General features: G+C 46.5%; 1 protein-coding gene and 1 pseudogene across 1 annotated transcript; one reads left to right on the plus strand and one right to left on the minus strand.

The window, feature by feature from the left end:
- Positions 1 to 11,243: 11,243 nt before the first annotated feature.
- On the plus strand, positions 11,244 to 11,865 carry LOC106566768 (platelet glycoprotein IX-like; annotated as a pseudogene).
- A 936-nt stretch (positions 11,866 to 12,801) lies between these two features.
- LOC106566758 (haloacid dehalogenase-like hydrolase domain-containing 5) lies at positions 12,802 to 19,161 on the minus strand. The gene is made up of 8 exons (XM_014135122.3): positions 18,734 to 19,161; positions 17,273 to 17,476; positions 16,821 to 16,933; positions 16,071 to 16,164; positions 15,943 to 15,976; positions 15,651 to 15,825; positions 15,230 to 15,418; positions 12,802 to 14,702 (listed from the first exon to the last, which is right to left on the minus strand). Exons 1-8 carry the CDS (start codon positions 18,851 to 18,853, stop codon positions 14,303 to 14,305), a joined length of 1,329 nt encoding a protein of 442 aa, XP_013990597.1. The 5' UTR covers positions 18,854 to 19,161; the 3' UTR covers positions 12,802 to 14,302.
- Positions 19,162 to 19,183: the final 22 nt, after the last annotated feature.

Below are 19,183 nucleotides of genomic sequence, written 5' to 3' on the forward strand. Positions count from 1 at the left end.
CGGAGTTTTCTGATAGACCTGTACGGTGTGCAGAGTTTGTTGTTGTAACCTCTCCAGCCGGCTGATAATAAAGTGATTTCATTTAAGATTGACTTAAGGTGTCCCTGGTGTTGAATCTCCACCAATATCACGAACTGGATCAGTGATTCTATCTGTGGAGCATCCCAGTGAAGGTCTGCGAGGGAACACCAGTGGTGCATTCCATGTGAAGGCGTGCAAGGGAAATTCCCGTCTGACCAAAGACGACGTGGACCCGTCCAGACCAGGCGTTTATTGAGAGCTGCCCAGAGGAAGATAATTGATCCGCAAACCTCTGAGGGACATTTCTACTGAATTTCAGTAAGGCAATTTAAATACATTTGTATAAAAATGTAATAAATTATAAAACCAATAAAATGTAACATAAAGATGTAGAAGAAGGGTACCACTAGTCTTAGAACAAGGCATGAGCTAGTCTTAGGAGAAGGCTAGAGTGGGGGAAGGAGAGGCCCCAATGACAATTGTCTGTAGGCATTTATGTGAGAACTGTCTACGTGGTCAGAGAACCACTGGTAATAGCACGAGGTGTTAATTTAGGCATTTATGAGAAGTATCTACAGTTGAGGTTGGAAGTTTACAAACACTTAGGTTGGAGTCATTAAAACTCATTTTTCAACCAATTAACAAATTTCTTGTTAATCAAACTATAGTTTTGGCAAGTCAGTTAGGACATCTACTTGGTGCATGACACAAGTAATTTTTCCAACAATTGTTTACAAACAGATTATTTCACTTATAACGTATCACAATTCCAGTGGGTCAGAAGTTTACATACACTAAGTTGACTGTGCCTTTAAACGGCTTGGAAAATTCCAGAAAATGATGTCATGGCTTTAGAAGCTTCTGATAGGCTAATTGACATCATTTGAGTCAATTGGAGGTGTACCTGTGGATGAATTTCAAGGCCTACCTTCAAACTCACTGCCTCTTTGCTTGACATCATGGGAAAATCAAAGGAAATCAGCCAAGACCTCAGAAATAAATTGTAGACCTCCACAAGTCTGGTTCATCCTTGGAAGCAATTTCCAAACGCCTGAAGGTACCATGTTCATCTGTACAACCAATAGTACGCAAGTATAAACACCATGGGACCACGCAGCCATCATACCGCTCAGGAAGGAGACACTTCTGTCTCCTAGAGATGAACGTACTTTGGTGCGAAAAGTGCAAATCAATCCCAGAACAACAGCAAAGGACCTTGTGATGATGATGGAGGAAACAGGTACAAAAGTATCTATATCCATGGTAAAACGAAAGGCCTGAAAGGCCGCTCAGCAAGGAACAAGCCACTGCTCCAAACCGCCATAAAAAAAACAGACTACGGTTTGCAACTGCAAATGGGGACAAATATCGTATCTTTTGGAGAAATTACCATGGTTATGTTTGAAGGAAAAAGGGGGAGGCTTGCAAGCCGAAGAACACCATCCCAACCGTGAAGCACGAGGGTGGCAGCATCATGTTGTGGGGGTGCTTTGCTGCACGAGGGACTGGTGCACTTCACAAAATAGATGGCATCATAAAGATGGAAAATTATGCGGATATATTGAAGCAACATCTCAAGACATCCGTCAGGAAGTTAAAGCTTGGTCGCAAATGGGTCTTCCACATGGACAATGACCCCAAGCATACTTCCAAAGTTGTGGCAAAATGGCTTAAGGACAACAAAGTCAAGGTATTGGAGTGGCCATCACAAAGCCCTGACCTCACACCTATGGAACATTTTTGGGCAGAATTGAAAAAGTGTGTGCAAGCAAGGAGATCTACAAACCTGCCTCAGTTACACCAGCTCTGTCAGGAGGAATGGGCCAAAATTCACCCAACTTATTGTGGGAAGCGTGTGGAAGGCTACCCGAAACGTTTGACCCAAGCTATGCAATTTAAAGGCAATGCTACCGCATACTAATTGAGTGTAACCTTCTGACCCACTGGGAATGTGATGAAAGAAATAAAAGCTGAAATAAATCATTCTCTCTACTATTATTCTGACATTTCACATTCTTAAAATAAAGTGGTGATCCTAACTGACCTAAGCCAGGGAATTGATACTAGGATTAAATGTCAGGAATTGTGAAAAACTGAGTTTAAATGTAGTTGGGTAAGGTGTATGTAAACTTTCGTCTTCAACTGTATTTGGTCGGGGATCCACTAAGAATAGCATAACGTGCACTAGGTGCTATTCTATATGTATGGGAAGCAGCAAGACTGTAGAGTCTATAGAGACTATAGCATTTATGACTACATAAACTAATGAGACTATAGAGACGCGATATTGTAGAGAGTATAGATACTGTGGACTGGACTACATAGACTACTGAGACTATAGACACTGAGAGACTATAGAGATGTGAGACTATGATACTGTAGAGAGTATAGATACTGTAGACTATGGACTACATAGACTACTGAGACTATAGACACTGAGAGACTATAGACATGTGAGGCTATAGATACCGTAGAGAGTATAGATACTGTAGAGTCTATGGCGACTGTGGAAATGGCGACTGTGGAAAAAACATCACCAAATGGACATGATGAAATCAACACAATGAGCGATGGAGAGGAACCACTAGCACTGCCCGGCCATCCTGAGTTCATCGGGCCAGTCAATTTTGCATTTCTGCAGTATTTTTGAGCATGTCAAATTCGTGACATCCGTCAGTGACCGGATGCTGGAGTGAGTAGACGTGCTGTACTTCGCTCCGCGGGTAATATTACATTTCATAAAATTACAATGGAACGATTTGATTAGTGTAATGTTAGCTAGCTAGCTACATAGTTGTCTTTGCATCAAGGATAAAGGTGTAGCTAAAGGTGTAGGTGTAGCTTTGAGAAACTAACAAGGTTAGCTAGCCAGCTGTATTCGTTCGTTCGCGCCGTTCCAAACAGCGTCAACACCACAACACCACAGCCACTGCTAACTAGCCAACTTTACCAACTAGCAGTACTGTAGAAACTAAATACATTACAACGGAACAATTTGATTAGTGTAATGTTAGCTAGCTACATAGCTGTCTATGTATCAAAGATAAAAGATAAAGGTAAACGCAACTCTAGCAGCTAGCAGTACTGTATCATTTTTAGTCAATAAGATTTTTGCAACGTAAGCTTAACTTTCTGAACTTTCGAGTTATGTAGTCCACTTGTGTAGCTAGCAGGACTGACTTTGTGTTAGCTAGCCAACGTTTAATTACTTCTGCGTTATGAAAGGAACTAGACACGAATGATCCATTGGTAGTTTGTTGTAACCAAGTATTGGTGCTAACTGTGTGTTATTGGATGCTAGCATGCTAGTTAGCTACGGCGTCATAGGACACGGTTCACTGGGTGGGTTTCACAGAAGAATACTGTACCAAGTTATCTAGCTAAATAAACTAAGTTTGAGCCTATTCCTGGAAACATTGAACCACTGTAGTTTACATTGATTATAATTTCTAAAGTGGAAGTTGGAAAAGTTAGATTTGAGTGTTTCAGTGAATGGTTAGTGAGGGAGGCCCTGCTCTCTCGCTTCCCCAGTTGTTTAGTTAATTTTCATTTCAATATCCTTTGCATTAGCGTAGCCTCTCCTGTAGCCTGTCAACTATGTGTCTGTCTATCCCTGTTCTCTCCTCTCTGCACAGGCCATACAAACGCTTCACACCGCATGGCCGCTGCCACTCTAACCTGGTGGTCCCAGCGCGCACGACCCACGTGGAATTCCAGGTCTCCGGCAGCCTCTGGAACTGCCGGTCTGCGGCCAACAAGGCAGAGTTCATCTCAGCCTATGCTACCCTCCAGTCCCTAGACTTCTTGGCGCTGACGGAAACATGGATTACCACAGAAAACAATGCTACTCCTACTGCTCTCTCCTCGTCTGACCACGTGTTCTCGCATACCCCGAGAGCATCTGGTCAGCGGGGTGGTGGCACTGGAATCCTCATCTCTCCCAAGTGGACATTCTCTCTTTCACCCTGACCCATCTGTCTATCTCCTCCTTTGAATTCCATGCTGTCACAGTCACTAGCCCATTCAAGCTTAACATCCTTATCATTTATCGCCCTCCAGGTTCCCTTGGAGAGTTCATCAATGAGCTTGAATGGATGACTTTAACCTCCCTACGTCTACCTTTGACTCATTTCTCTCTGCCGCCTCCTTTCCACTCCTCTCCTCTTTTGACCTCACCCTCTCACAGTCCCCCCCTACTCACAAGGCAGGCAATACGCTTGACCTCATCTTTACTAGATGCTGTTCTTCTACTAATCTCACTGCAATTCCCCTCCAAGTCTCCAACCACTACCTTGTATCCTTTTCCCTCTCGCTCTCCTCCAACGCTACTCACTCTGCCCCTACTCAGATGGTATTGCGCAACCGTCGCAACCTTCGCTCTCTCTCTCCTGCTACTCTCTCCTCTTCCATCCTATCATCTCTTCCCTCTGCTCAAGCCTTCTCCAACCAATCTCCTGATTCTGCCTCCTCAACCCTCCTCTCCTCCCTTTCTGCATCCTTTGACTCTCTATGTCCCCTATCCTCCCAGCTGGCTCGGTCCTCCCCTCCTGCTCCGTGGCTTGACGACTCATTGCGAGCTCACAGAACAGGGCAGCCCTGGAGTGGGCAAATGCCGTGTGGGGAGAAGGAGACGCGGCGTTAGACCCGCCGCTTCTGGGCCATCTTCGACCATCCGCCCGAGGGTAGAGGGGCGGGGGAACGGCTCTTCCACTTGAGGCAGGGGACAAGGAGCGCCCAGGAGTTCGCCCTGGAATTCTGGACTTTGGCCGCCGGAGCAGGATGGGGCCCTTATCGACCACTACCGATGCAGCCTGCGTGAGGACGTCCGATGGGAGTTGGCCTGCGGGGATGCCACCATCACTTTTGACCAACTAGTTGATCTGTCCATCCGGTTGGATAAGCTGCTGGTCACCCGCGGACATCCAGAGAGGGCTCTGTTGGTTCCATCTTCCAGCACCCCCGCTCTGGTGCCCATGGAGCTGGGAGGGTCTGCGCTTAGGGAGGCTGGAGGAGGGGCCTTCACGTGCACCATCTGTGGCCGCAGAGGGCACACTGCCGGTCGGTGCCGGGTTGGTCCCTCTGGGAGTCGAGGCAGCAGGCAGGGCACTCTGGCGTCACCCCAGGTGAGTCTGCACCACTCTCATCCAGAGTCCTCTGTTGGCCACCTGTTTGTACCTGTTTGTTTTCCCCGCATTCCCAGCATAAGGCGCTCGTCGATTCAGGCGCGGCTGGGAATTTTATCGACAGAGCGTTCGCCCTTAGTTTAGGGATCCCCATTATTCCTGTGGTTAGACCTTTCCCGGTACATGCTGCGGATAGTCTTGGTTAGCTCGTCATGACCCCACCATTTCCTGGCAACAGAGGGCTCTCACGGGGTGGTCGCGAGAGTGCTCGGGGAGGTGTGTAGGGGTTTCCATTGGTGCTACCACGGTGGAAAGTCCAGACCAGTTCTCCACCGTGCGCATCCCCCCAAGAATATGCCGATTTGGCTCTCGCCTTCTGTAAAAAGAAGGTGGCTCAATTACCACCCCATCGATGGGGGGATTGTGCGATAAATCTCCTAGTAGATGCTGCACTTCTCAGGAGTCACGTGTATCCCTTGTCGCAAGCGGAGACGGCGGCTATGGAGACATATGTCTCTGAATCCCTGCATCAGGGGTACATTCGTTTCTCCACTTCACCCGCCTCCTGGAGTTTCTTTTTTGTGAAGGAGGAGGGAGGTCTGTGCCCGTGTATTGACTATCGAGGTCTCAATCAAATCACGGTGAGGTACAGTTACCCACTACCTCTCATCGCCACGGCGATTGAGTCAATGCACGGGGCGCGCTTCTTCACTAAACTGGATCGCAGCAGCGCGTACAACCTGGTGCTATTCCGGGAGGGAGACGATTGGAAGACGGCGTTTAGTGCCACCTCAGGGCATTATGAGTACCTCGTCATGCCGTACGGGTTGATGAATGCTCCATCAGTCTTCCAATCCTTTGTAGACGAGATTTTCAGAGACCTGCACGGGCAGGGTGTAGTGGTGTATATCGATGACATTCTGATATACTCCGCTACACACGCCGAGCATGTGTCCTTGGTGCACAGGGTACTTGGATGACTGTTGGAGCATGACCTGTACATCAAGGCTGAGAAATGCCTGTTCTTTCAGCAGAGCGTCTCCTTCCTAGGGTATCGCAATTCCACATCAGGGGTAGAGATGGAGAGTGACTGCATTTCAGCCGTGTGTAATTGGCCGACTCCCACCACGGTAAAGGAGGTGCAGTGGTTTTTAGGGTTTGCCAATTACTACCGGAGATTTATCCGGGGTTTTGGCCAGGTGGCTGCTCCCATTACCTCACTGCTGAAGGGGGGTCCTGTACGTCTGCAGTGGTCGGTTGAGGCGGACAGGGCTTTTGGGCACCTAAGAGCTCTGTTTACCTTGGCTCCTGTGCTGGCCCATCTGGATCCCTCTGGCGTTCATTGTGGAGGTGGATGCGTCCGAGGCTGGGATAGGAGCCGTGCTCTCGCAGCGCTCGGGCACGCCACCGAAGCTCCGCCCCTGTGCTTTCTTCTTGAAGAAGCTCAGCCCGTCGGAGCGGAACTATGATGTGGGGGACCGGGAGTTGTTGGCTGTGGTTAAAGCTTTGAAGGCGTGGAGACATTGGCTTGAGGGGGCTAAACACCCTTTCCTCATCTGGACTGACCACCGCAACCTGGAGTACATCCAGGCAGCGAGGAGACTGAATCCTCGTCAGGCAAGATGGGCCATGTTCTTTACCCGTTTTGTGTTTACCCTGTCCTACAGACCAGGTTCCCAGAATATGAAGGCAGACGCACTGTCCCGGCTGTATGACACAGAGGAGCGGCCCATGGATCAGACTCCCATACTCCCGGCATCCTGCCTGGTAGCGCCGGTCGTGTGGGAGCTGGACGCAGACATTGAGCAGGCATTGCGTACAGAGCCCGCTCCCCTCCAGCATCCCGTCGGGCGTCTGTACGTTCCGTCTGCTGTCCGTGACCGGTTGATCTATTGGGCCCACACGTCACCCTCCTCTGGTCATCTAGGGATCCGTCGGACGGTGCGCTGTCTGACTGGGAAGTACTGGTGGCCCACCTTGGCAAAGGACATGAGGGTTTATGTTTCCTCCTGCTCGGTGTGTGCCCAGTGTAAGGCTCCTAGACACCTGCCCAGAGGTAAAAGCTACATCTCTTACCCGTTCCACAACGGCCTTGGTCACACCTGTCGGTGGATTTTCTGACCAATCTTCCTCCCTCACAGGGAAACACCACGATCCTGGTCGTTGTGGATCGTTTCTCTAAGTCCTGTCGTCTCCTCCCTCTGCCCGGTCTCCCTACGGCCCTACAGACTACGGAGGCCTTGTTTACACACGGCTTCCAGCACTACGGGGTGCCTGAGGATATAGTGTTTGATCAGGTCCCCAGTTCACTTCGAGAGTCTGGAGGGCGTTCATGGAATGTCTGGGGGTCTCGATCAGCCTCACCTCAGGTTTTCACCCTGAGAGTAATGGCAGGTGGAGAGAGTGAACCAGGATGTGGGAAGGTTTCTGCGGTCTTATTGCCAGGACCGGCCGGGGGAGTGGGCGGCATTTGTGCCCTGGGCAGAGATGGCGCAGAACTCGCTCCGCCACTCCTCCCCTAACCTCTCCCCCTTTCAGTGCGTGTTGGTGTACCAGCCAGTTCTGGCGCTGTGGCATCAGAGTCAGACCGAGGCTCCTGCGGTGGACGACTGGTTCAGGCGCGCGGAGGAGACATGGGAAGCCGCCCATGTTCACCTCCAGTGAGCCGCGCTGCACCAGAAAACCACCGCGGACCGTCACCGCAGTGAGGCCCCGGTGTTCGCACCGGGGGACCGGGTCTGGCTCTCGACCCGAAACCTGCCCCTCCGCCTGCCCTGCCGGAAGCTGGGTCCGCGGTTTGTGGGGCCATTCAAAGTCCTGAGGAGAGTGAACGAGGTATGTTACAGGTTTACAGCTTCCCCACGATTATCATATTAACCCCTCATTCCATGTGTCTCTCCTCAGGCCGGTGGTGGTTGGTCCACTCCAGGAATCTGAGGTGCGGGAGGTTCCTCCGCCCCCTCCGCCCCCTCTGGACATCGAGGGGGCCCCGGCGTACTCCGTTCATTCCATCCTGGATTCGATGCGTCGGGTGAGGGGCCTTAAGTACCTCGTGGAGTGGGAGGGGTACGGTCCGGAGGAGAGGTGCTGGGTTCCGGTGGCGGATGTGTTGGACCCTGAACTGCTGCGGGAGTTCCACCGTCGCCGGCCGGATCGCCCTGCGCCTCGCCCTCCGGGTCATCCCCGAGGCCGGTGTCGGCGTGCAGCTGGAGCCGCGTGTCAAGGGGTGGTACTGTCACGACTTCCGCTGAAGTCGGCTCCTCTCCTTGTTCGGGCGGCGTTTGGCGGTCGACGTCGCCGGCTTTCTAGCCATCGCCACTCCATTTTTTTCATTGTTCCATTTGTTTTGTCTTGTTCCCTGCACACCTGGTTTACATTGCCTAATCACACTGCATGTATTTATTCCTCTGTTCCCCCCCATGTCTTTGTGTGAAATTGTTTTTGTCGTGTTTCGTGTTATGCGCCAGACTGGGTTTTCCCCTGTATTTCCGGTGGTATTTCACAAAGGATGTTTAATTGTTAAACATTTGCTTACTTTTGTGACTGTTTCATGCCTTGCACTTTTTACCTTTGGCTGTTTTGAGGCAGTGGCGTCTGTCTGTTTTATTGCCTCTGCCTAAATAAAGTGTGCACCTGTTCACAACTCTCTGCTCTCCTGCACCTGACTCCTCCACCAGTAGCGCACAACCTTGACAGAAATGATGTAATGTGATGTTAACCTTTAATTTTGAGAGAATTGTATTCCCTGTAAGGTTTAACTAGTCATCGGCCACACCCCCATGAGCACAGACATGATCTGGCATCATGGAACCGCCTTTCTATTGTTACGAATAAAACCCCCCCTGAAGAAATCCTCTTCAGACTAAGCAAACCCACAGCGGGAGCTGTGATTACGAATAGTTGAGTACCAAGACTAGAAAACTATACCACGTGGAGCATTGGCTACATGGCTGGAAGGGGTTCAACTTTGAGACTATTGATCCCTACAGAATAAGAGCAAATCTTAGATACTAATTACTTGTCTGCAGCTAGAAATTATGTAAACCTGGGATGCGAATACCGAAAACCACCGAAACATCTACTCTAAGAACAATGGATGCCTGACGTACCCATTACAACAGACACTATCAGGAGCAGCCGATAGCTACAACCATGAAAGACATTGTGACTTCTGGAGAAGTAACCAGAGACTCTGATGAACTGACTCTCCAGCAGACTGACCGACAATTCCAACAGAGAAGACAACAATGACATATGGGTGTAAATATATTGATTGCAATTATTCCCGAATGAGTGAGCATTCATGTGCAAAGGATTAGCATTTCAATGAATATAATTATCAACTGCGTGTAGTAAATCCATTTTGTATTTTCTGCTCCGTTATCGGTCCACACCCCCTTTTCTTTGTATACCAAGTCGTCATATCTGTTTAGCCCACTAGACGATCTTCCCTATCATTGTTTGTAACCAATATCTACTGCTTGTTTGTGCATTTCTGTGATTATTTAGTTAGCAGATAAATGATTAAGCAAATTGGTGTATGGATTATTCATGGTTTAGGTTGGGTTCGTGCAGATAACCAAGAATTCTACGACGTTTGAAATGAGACTGACGTAAGGTAAAGAATAATTCCTTAATAGAAGACTAATTGATCAGATATTAAAATATCTGAAGAGTTATATTCGGAAAAGTGTAACTTTGTAATCTGAAGATTTTCCGTGGTGCCCCGACTTCCTAGTTAATTAAATGTATATGATTAGTTTAATCACGTAATAATAATTACAGAGAATTGATTTGATAAAATAACAGGTCTTCACCTTCAATGATATTAAAGACACGACACTGTACATAAGGCAACTGTTGGGACCGCCCCAGCTGAGTTTTCTGATAGACCTGTACAGTGTGCAGAGTTTGTTGTTGTAACCTCTCCACTTCAGGTGTCCCTGGTGTTGAATTTCCACCACAGTAGGCCTCACTCTAGTCTTGTTGTCAATAACTTCACACTTGAAGGTAAGGCCTCACTTTAACATTTATGGCTATGGCTTATCATGATAAGCCTGTTCAGCCCATAGGATACTGTACATGAAATGACAAACATGTTTTCCCACCCAATGTGGGATAGATACAAAATTGACCCACATCACTATTATGTAAATAGATCAATAAATGTTACATACCTCTATGCTGTCAAAACATAATATTCCTTTGACAGGTATGCCTATTATGAATGATATGTTGGGTACCACATGAGCAAAAGTATGTGGACACCTGCTCATCGAACATCTCATTCCAAAATCATGGGCATTAATATGGAGTTGGTCCCCCCTTTGCTCTATAACAGCCCCCACTCTTCTGGGAAGGCTTTCGACTAGATGTTGGAACATTGCTCCAGGAACTTTCTTCCATTCAGCCACAAGAGCATTAGTGAGGTTGGGCACTGATGCTGGGCGATTAGGCCTGGCTCGCAGTCGGCGTTCCAATTCATCCCAAAGGTGTTCGATGGGGTTGAGGTCAGGGCTCTGTGCGGGCCAGTCAAGTTCTTCCACACCGATCTCGACAAACCATTTCTGTATGGACCTCGCTTTGTGCACTGAGGCATTGTAATACTGAAACAGGAAAGGGTCTTCCCCAAACTGTAGCCACAAAGTTGGAAGCACAGAATCGTCTACAATGTCATTGTATGCTGTAACGTTAAGATTTCCCTTTTACTGGAACTAAGGGGCCTAGCCCGAACCATGGAAAACAGTCCCAGACCATTATTTCTCCTCCACCAAACTTTACAGTTGGCACTATGCATTCGGGTAGGTTTGCAAAACCCATCTTCGTAGATCAGACTGCCAAATGGTGAAGCGTGATTCATCACTCCAGAGAACGTGTTTCTACTGCTCCAGAGTCCACTGGCGGCGAGCTTTACACCACTCCAGCCAACACTTGGCATTGTGCATGGTGACCTTAGGCTTGTGTGTAGCTGCTCGGCCATGAAAACCCATTTCATGAAGCTCCCGACGAACAGTTCTTGTGCTGACGTTGCTTCCAGAGGCCGTTTGGTTTGTATAGTGTATGTATACATCAGATATGGTATGTTTTTCTTCCTGTAGAATGCACTTTGGTTCAGGGCTAGCCATCCTCCTCCTCCTGGCCACATCCAGTGCACAGACCAGCCCACAGCCCTGCCAGTGTTCAGCCCTACACCCTGCAGGACTACAGATCAACTGCAGCTCCCTGAGCCTCATGGAAGTCCCACCTCTCTCTCCAGACACCACGAGCTCCACCTCCAGAACAACCAGCTGTCCACAGTACCTCCAGGGCACTTCGACAGGATGCAAGGCCTGAGAAGGGTCACCCTGTCTGGGAACCCTTTCTACTGTAACTGTGAAATCCAGTACCTAAGTACCTGGCTGAAGAGGAATGGGGCTGTCGTGTCTGGTGGGGTGCCCACCTGTGCCAGCCCAAGTAGTGTGGCACACAGCAATCACTGTGCTCAGTGATGCCTACTTTTCCTCCTGTGCCCAGCAGAGGTGTGCAAGGGAGGTGTATGATACCCTGGTGGAGGTGATGTTATGTGGGCTCATCGGCCTGCTGCTGTAGGGCCTGAGGCTGGCGAAGAACTCCACCTTCAGTCTGGACATGGATCAGAGACACGCATTGGTTTGAGGCTGACTCTCTGAAGTCGCTGAAGCCCAAACACAGGAGGACACTCCAGAGGCTTTCTGTTGTCTGAGGAATGTGAGGACTCTGCCTCTCTCACCATGCGACGCGAACATGGGCGAGGGAGCATGAACAGGGCGTGACCAAAGTTAGGGAAAGCTGAACTTTATGCAAATACTCTGTGACATCGCGCCATTTTTGACCAATCGAAGCTCACTATAGCTTCCAGACCCTACTGGATTGGCTGTTGATACTTAGCACTATCTATCTTGCTTGCTAGCACCCACATGAGGGTGAAGCTTTTTTATTTATTTTACTTTATTTAACTAGGCAAGTCAGTTAAGAACAAATTCTTATTTACAATGACTGTAAGGGGTGCGTAACTGGTGGCAGGGAAGTCAGATGCAGGAAAGCAGAACTGGGTAATAACCGGAGCAGTTTAATTATCCAAACCAACGGCATCCAGAAATACAAAATATGGGTACAAAACCCGTCACGCACCAGTCAAAATGTGCACAAGCACTTACAACAAACAATTTCACACAGACATGGGGGGAACAGAGGGTTAAATACACGACAAGTAATGAGGGAAATGTAAACCAGGTGTGTGGGAAAATAAGACAAAACAAATGGAAAATGAAAACTGGATCAGCGATGGCAAGAAGACCGGTGACGTCGACCGCCGCCCGAACAAGGAGAGGAACCGACTTCGGGCGGAAGTCGTGACAATGACAGCCTACACAGGCCAAACCCGGATGACACTGGGCCAATTGTTCGCCGTCCTATGGAACTTCCAATCACGGCCGGTTGTGATACAGCCTGGATCGAACCAGGGTGTCTTTAGTGACGCCTCAAGCACAGAGATGCAGTGCCTTAGACAGCTGCGCAATTCGGAAGACATTTAGGTGTTGTACAATTTGCAAATATTCTTAACACCAGATAAGTGAGAATATTTATCTCTGAAACTGAAGATGTGTGCATGAGGACAGTAAGAAGAAAACCGGTAGGATATATGGCAAGAAGGTAAGCATGTTTTATTTTCTATGGAGTCGTTTGTTTTCATGTAAACAAAGCCATGCTGTATCATCAGCACTGAAGAACAGGTAGCCAGCTTTTTTTATTTTCTTTTTTTAAGGCTACGCTATTTTCATTCATACAAGCAATATTGACAACATCTTATAAAATATGTAACGCATCAACTGAAATGCATGGTTAATACACCTATGAAAAATAGCTTCTCTTATATTCCTATATTTTATATAAATATAAGTGGCTAGATACAGTCTTTGCATCTCTGGTCAAAGTTCTAACGCATACGACAAATGGTACATTTACAACAAAGGGCAGGTTTACTAGCTCGGCAAGATATGGTAACATTAAATAAGAATGAATCGTTTTGTTCTGTGCAAATACAGGTTACATGGTTTACATTGCTAGAAATAATGTAGACAGCACAGTTGAAGGACGGCATTGCACCCTAAATATCAAATAGGTATTCTTACAGTACAGGGCCCGGTTTCCCAAAAGCATCTTAAGGCTAAATTAATATTAGAACCATCTATGGTTTTAATTATGAAATTGCCTTATATGCTTTTGGGAAACCGGGCCAAGTACAGTATAATGCATTAAATCTATCTTATGAAATGCATGCATAGATGTAACAGACAAAACGTATGGTAGACAGTAATATGGTCAGTTTGAGAAGGAAATGAAAACATGAATTACATAGAATTCATAAAAATATTTAGAACTTATTGTAGTCATTAAGATACATAAGACCACTTAAATCAAATTAACAATTTTAAAGATTGTCATAATCTTTGTACATAATCACAACTAAGAAAATAATTATTCATAATACTATTAATAAGGCTTTCATTAAAATCAATTGCCAGTTGTGCACAATTGCCAGTTGTGCAGAACTTAAATTGTTTTAAGCCCACTATAGAACAATACAACAGAATGAATAAGAGTTAAATCTCACTACAGTACTTTACACCGTTATGAGTTTGAATATGACTTATTAAGTTCCTTCCATGCCCTGCCAAGTTGTAAACACTGTCCAACGTAACTCAGTAAGTGGTGTTTCCCAGTTAAGGACAAAACAAATCTGCACAACACTGGATATTGATCAGTTGGTTGGGTCTGCTCTGTATCAATTTTTAGGAACCCCCTCCTTTTAAACCCAGAACCATAGAATTTGAATATAATCAATTCTAATTCTATGGCCGGCACAGGCCAACCTGAGACCTCTACTAAGGAGGTCTCCATTTTTTATTTATTTTATCTTTATTTAACTAGGCGAGTCAGTTAAGAACAAATTCTTATTGACGGACTAGGAACAGTGGGTTAACTGCCTGTTCAGGGGCAGAACGACAGATTTGTACCTTGTCAGCTCGGGGATTTGAACTCGCAACCTTTCGGTTACTAGTCCTACGCTCTAACCACTAGGCTACCCTGCTGCCCCACTAGGCTACCCTACTCTCCATGATGACACCAATCTGAAAACATTACTGAGGCACAAACTTCTCCTGCTCAAAGATGAGCTCCACGGCGTCAGCCACGTCCTGCACGATGTGTCCGGGCTCTACCAACGCCGGGTCAAAGCGGAAGTCACGGTGCCCGTGAAACACAGTCTCCTTGATGCACTTGTTGGCATAAGTGGGCACCTCCGTGTGTGGGTTGTACACCCCAGTGCACACCAGGATGGACTTGCAGGAGGTGGCGGAGGGGGGTGACAGCTCGCTCTCCCAGGCGTTCTCTACGTGGTCGTTGTCCTGGGGAAGGGCTGCACTAGAGCCTGTGCCAGTGGCCATCTTGGCGACAGCTTTGGAGTTCTTCCTCCTGTTCCTCTCCTCTAGGAAACAACTGTAGAGGTTGGCCCCATAGATGTCAGTCATCAGGTTATCCCTGAGGGAGTAGCGAGGCAAAGGAAAGGAAATCAAGGAGAGGAATCAGGTAGTACAGAAATTACATCCCACATCATGGACATCAGCATATCCAGGTGCAGGATCTTAATTTGACCAGTATTGTCGCATCAATATAATCCTGTAACAACAAGATTTGAACATTCACACTTTTCCACCGATGTAATGTTTGATCTGTGGTTAGGCTATAATTAGGCTATATGAAAAGTGCAATACTGTTAATATAACTGTAGTGCGGGTTTCAGTGAATGTATGTAAATCTCTAAGCTCATCTGCATTTCAAAATTCTCAGACACAACAGTGATCAAATTAAGAGCCCACACTTATAACAACTACTCTAGCTTTAAGATGAAATCTAGCTGTGCTTTGAAGCCCCCAAAAACAAACAAGTAGTTATAATGATATGTTATCATTATGCGATTACCCATTTTTTACCTAGTAGTATATTCTTTCACGTAAAATAAGTTGCCACCATTTTTGCTGTCAACAGTAAGATGACAGGGGTCTTACCCAATAGCATAGAGGGAGGTGATGGGCTGTGTCCAGTTTCTCTCCACAGCCTGGCCTCTGATGAGGTACTCAGCAAAGTGGTAGGTCAGTTCACTGGGCTTCCCCATCAGAGCTTTGTACTTCACCTCTTTACCCGTTATCTTCTTGTAGATGTTCTCCAAGCACACCAGGAATGTCCCATGACCAAACCTGGAGTTCAGATCGTATAAAGAAGCAAACATGTAATGAAAACATGATCAATTAAACTAAGCAAGCTCATTCAACCGTTTTCTTGAAGGCCAGACTTCAATGAGCTTAGTCCCATTTTGCATCCAGGACATTAATAGATTCTATGGTGAAAAAAACAAATGTCTTTCTTCCTATTCATATCTGCCTGCCTTTTCACCACATTTCAATAACAGCTCTGATTCACTGTGGTTACCGTGGAGACTGGGCCTCAGCCATCCACATGAGATCCATGTTGCAGGCCAGCAGGGGGAGGTGGGGAAGCTTTTGGGTCTGGTGGGCTCTGCTCAGGTTCCCATTGGTCAGCAGGATATCAATTATCAGCTGGAGGTTGGTCTCCCATCGGATGGGCTCCCCAAACAGAATAACAGCTGGACCGGGAAGAGAAAAGAAGTAGAATATGATGGATATGATATACAATTGCAATTACGGTGACAGCTCAACAACAAGATCAATCAGAAGAAGAGAATCCATTTACAAGCCCTCACCTTCTACTGTGGGAAGGTTGGCAATAGGACTGGACTGAAAAGAAAATAAGAAATGGAAGGTGCTTAGGAAAGCCTCTGAAATATAGCCTGTCTATGGATCTTGATGTATACATCGGCTCGAGTCTCACCGGCAGTTTGGGCCGTCTGTTGTGGTCCACCATGTCCAGCAGAGGAAAGGATTCTCTCAACATGTCGATACTGACCACATTCTGGAAGCCCAAGCTTAAAATTATTAAGGATTACACCACCAATGTATAGCATGGTCATTATAATCTGTCACGCCCTGATCTGTTTTACCTGTCCTTGTGCTTGTCTCCCCCCTCCTCCAGGTGTCGCCCATCTTCCCCACTTATCCCCTGGGTATTTATACCTATGTTTTCTGTCTATCTGTGCCAGTTTGTCTTGTTTGTTCAAGTCAACCAGTGTTTTCTCAGCTCCTGTTTTTCCCCGTCCTCCTGGTTTTGACCATTGCCTGTCCTGACTCTGAGCCCGCCTGCCTGACCACTCTGCCTGCCTTGACCTGTCGTTTGCCTGCCCCTGTTGTTGCAATAAACATTGTAACTTCAACAGTCTGCACTTGGATCTTACCTGAAACCTGATATAATCAGCTTGTTAATTATTTCTATTTACCTAGGCAAGCCAGTTAAGAACAAATTCTTATTTACAATGACAGTCTAGGAACAGTGGGTTATCTGCCTTGTTCAGGGGCAGAATGACAGATTTTTACCTTGTCAGCTCGGGGATTCGATCTAGCAACCTTTCGGTTACTGGTCCAAAGCTCTAATCACTAGGCTACCTGCTGCCCCAATATTCTCTTATCAAGCCAAGTAGATGCTTTGATAATGTATGACAATACATATTGTATTTCAAAAGGATACTTTTTGGCAATATCCAGGACGGGCCCTTGTCCTGACACCAGAACACACTTGTCATGGTATTTCTTGAACATCCTCAGTGGACTGTGTGACATCATCACCTGGTCCATGGTGATCTGATAACAAAAGTAACGGTCAGATAGGCTGAGCCAGACCTACAGCAAGCAATAACTTCATGAGGACTAATTGGTTTGATTTTCTGTGCAACGAGACACACATACAGTTGAATTTCATGTCAAATGGCTGTGTATAATGCATATCATTGTCTACCTCTGCTGGTCCTAATATTTATCCATCATATTGCTGAGAACTCGTTTAAAGTCAAAAGACAATGCACCAGATTAACATGTACAGCATGAGTGGCTAACTGCCCACACAGGGACTACAATTAAATGATGTCTTAATCATTACAGATTGTGTGGCAGAAGAGAGCTGTGAGTTGGTGAGACACTTACAGGCACTCCCAGGATGTGCGAGAGCTGGTCCGCTTTTATCTGCCGCATACAATTCCCTGCGTTGGTGACAAAAACAACTGGTACCACAAATTGTCCCTGAGAGTTGACCAGTTTTTGGAATGCCTTTTTTGCAGCAGGGATGGGTATCTTTCCCCGGACAAGCACGCCATCGATGTCAAACAGCAGGCCAAAGCATGGCTGTGGCTGGGATAGGAAGAGAGAATGATTCATATGCCACATTCTAGATCGCTACATGACATAAAACTGTAATGTTGACATCATGCATCATTAGAAATATTCCTCTCAACAATATAAGACCCATCCCCAAAGCATGGGTCTGAGTTGATACACAAGACAGGATGCAGGACCATGCGTGTGGTTGTTTTAAATATGAATTTAGACTAGTAATGATTTAGTTTCTGTATGTTACAACACACAACTATTTCCAGGGTGTTGCTCAACAGTCTTAGCCTCTTACGACCATCCTGAAGTCCCGTAAGTTTACAATCTGTTTCGCTATTGGTGTGGATCAGGTTACAACAGTCTAACCTCTAGGTAGATGTGGAAGGATATGTGAATTGTGCAGGCAGCTCACATGAAGAGAAAAGAAACATAATATGTGATGTGAGGGTAGAAATTCATATGCCCTGTGATTATTGGGACTTTCCTCTTATCAAAGCCACTTTACTGACAGGCCCAATATGCCATATGGATACATATGCACCTCCAAGGCCTATTATTTAGAGAGAAAAAAAACATGATGTATTCAATTCATTATGGCCAAGATTACAGTAGGTGCTAATGATATGGGATCGTCATGGAACTGCAATCTCTTTTCCTATTCAAATGGCCCCTAACCACATTTAAACAAAACAACGTGGGTGATGCAGAATTGACTGCTAAAGAACAGCGCAACTGTGTGATTAAAGGCAGAAGAGCCCCCATGTGACACAGCAGAATGCAACATCAGAGGCTAAAGCGTCCACATTATAGGCAAAAAAATATCAGCCTAGGCTACTATAGGCCTATCGATTCAAGATCGCGATTTGGCATAAACAAATGAGACGATGTTTTGACATATTATGGACAACCTGCTTGGTTTATACTGGCCATGATAACACAATTAAAATGTGCCACATGTGTCTATATTTTGTCAATCGTAGGTTTAATTCTCCAGAAAAATTACGATAGGTTGTGGATGTCTTAATTTGTGTTTCAAGAAAATACCCACTCATCTTGGGCGATAACATTCGGAGACATAAAAATGTGCCCGTTACGATTTTGAAAACTGATGGGGGGAAAAAAACTAACATTTGGGGACAACAAAGCGCGCATCCCCAAAAATACCGGTGCAATGCTACATTCTTTGGTATTCCTATTACAAGGAAACATTGGCTACAATGTATCAGCTGACAGTGCAGAATTCATTTGGAAGCAACAGCTTTGCAGTTCGAATCGTACCTTGCTAACAGACACGGTTCCGCTAAACCCGCACTCAGAACCGGCAAATCCAGCTCTTCGCCTGACTTGTCGGTTACACAGGGCATTCAGAGCACGGTAAAACGGCAGGAGTCCCCTCATCTCCGCCTACTTTCACCGGCGACCGAAAAATAATGAAGCACCAAATAAAAAAAGATGGCTTGGGCTGAGTTGGCTGGTCGTTTGGGCTTGTTTTCTTCCGATTTTTTCACCCAGGTATTTTTTCTATGCACTGCGAAATGACGACATATGAGGACTTCCTTTTAGTGCTTTCAAGACAACTGGGAACACGGGAAAAACGAGGTCAAATCATGACGTCAGTGGTGTTCAGGTCGGCGCTCTAGAAAGATGCTCGAGTTTCCGACCTTCCAAATTCCGAGTTGGATTATCGTTCGAAACGATTTCCAGTCGGTGCTCGTTTTTCCCCCGCGA

The sequence above is a fragment of the Salmo salar genome, chromosome 13 (genome assembly GCF_965601325.2).
Source record: "Salmo salar chromosome 13, fSalSal1, whole genome shotgun sequence".
Classification (NCBI taxonomy): Eukaryota; Metazoa; Chordata; class Actinopteri; order Salmoniformes; family Salmonidae; genus Salmo; species Salmo salar.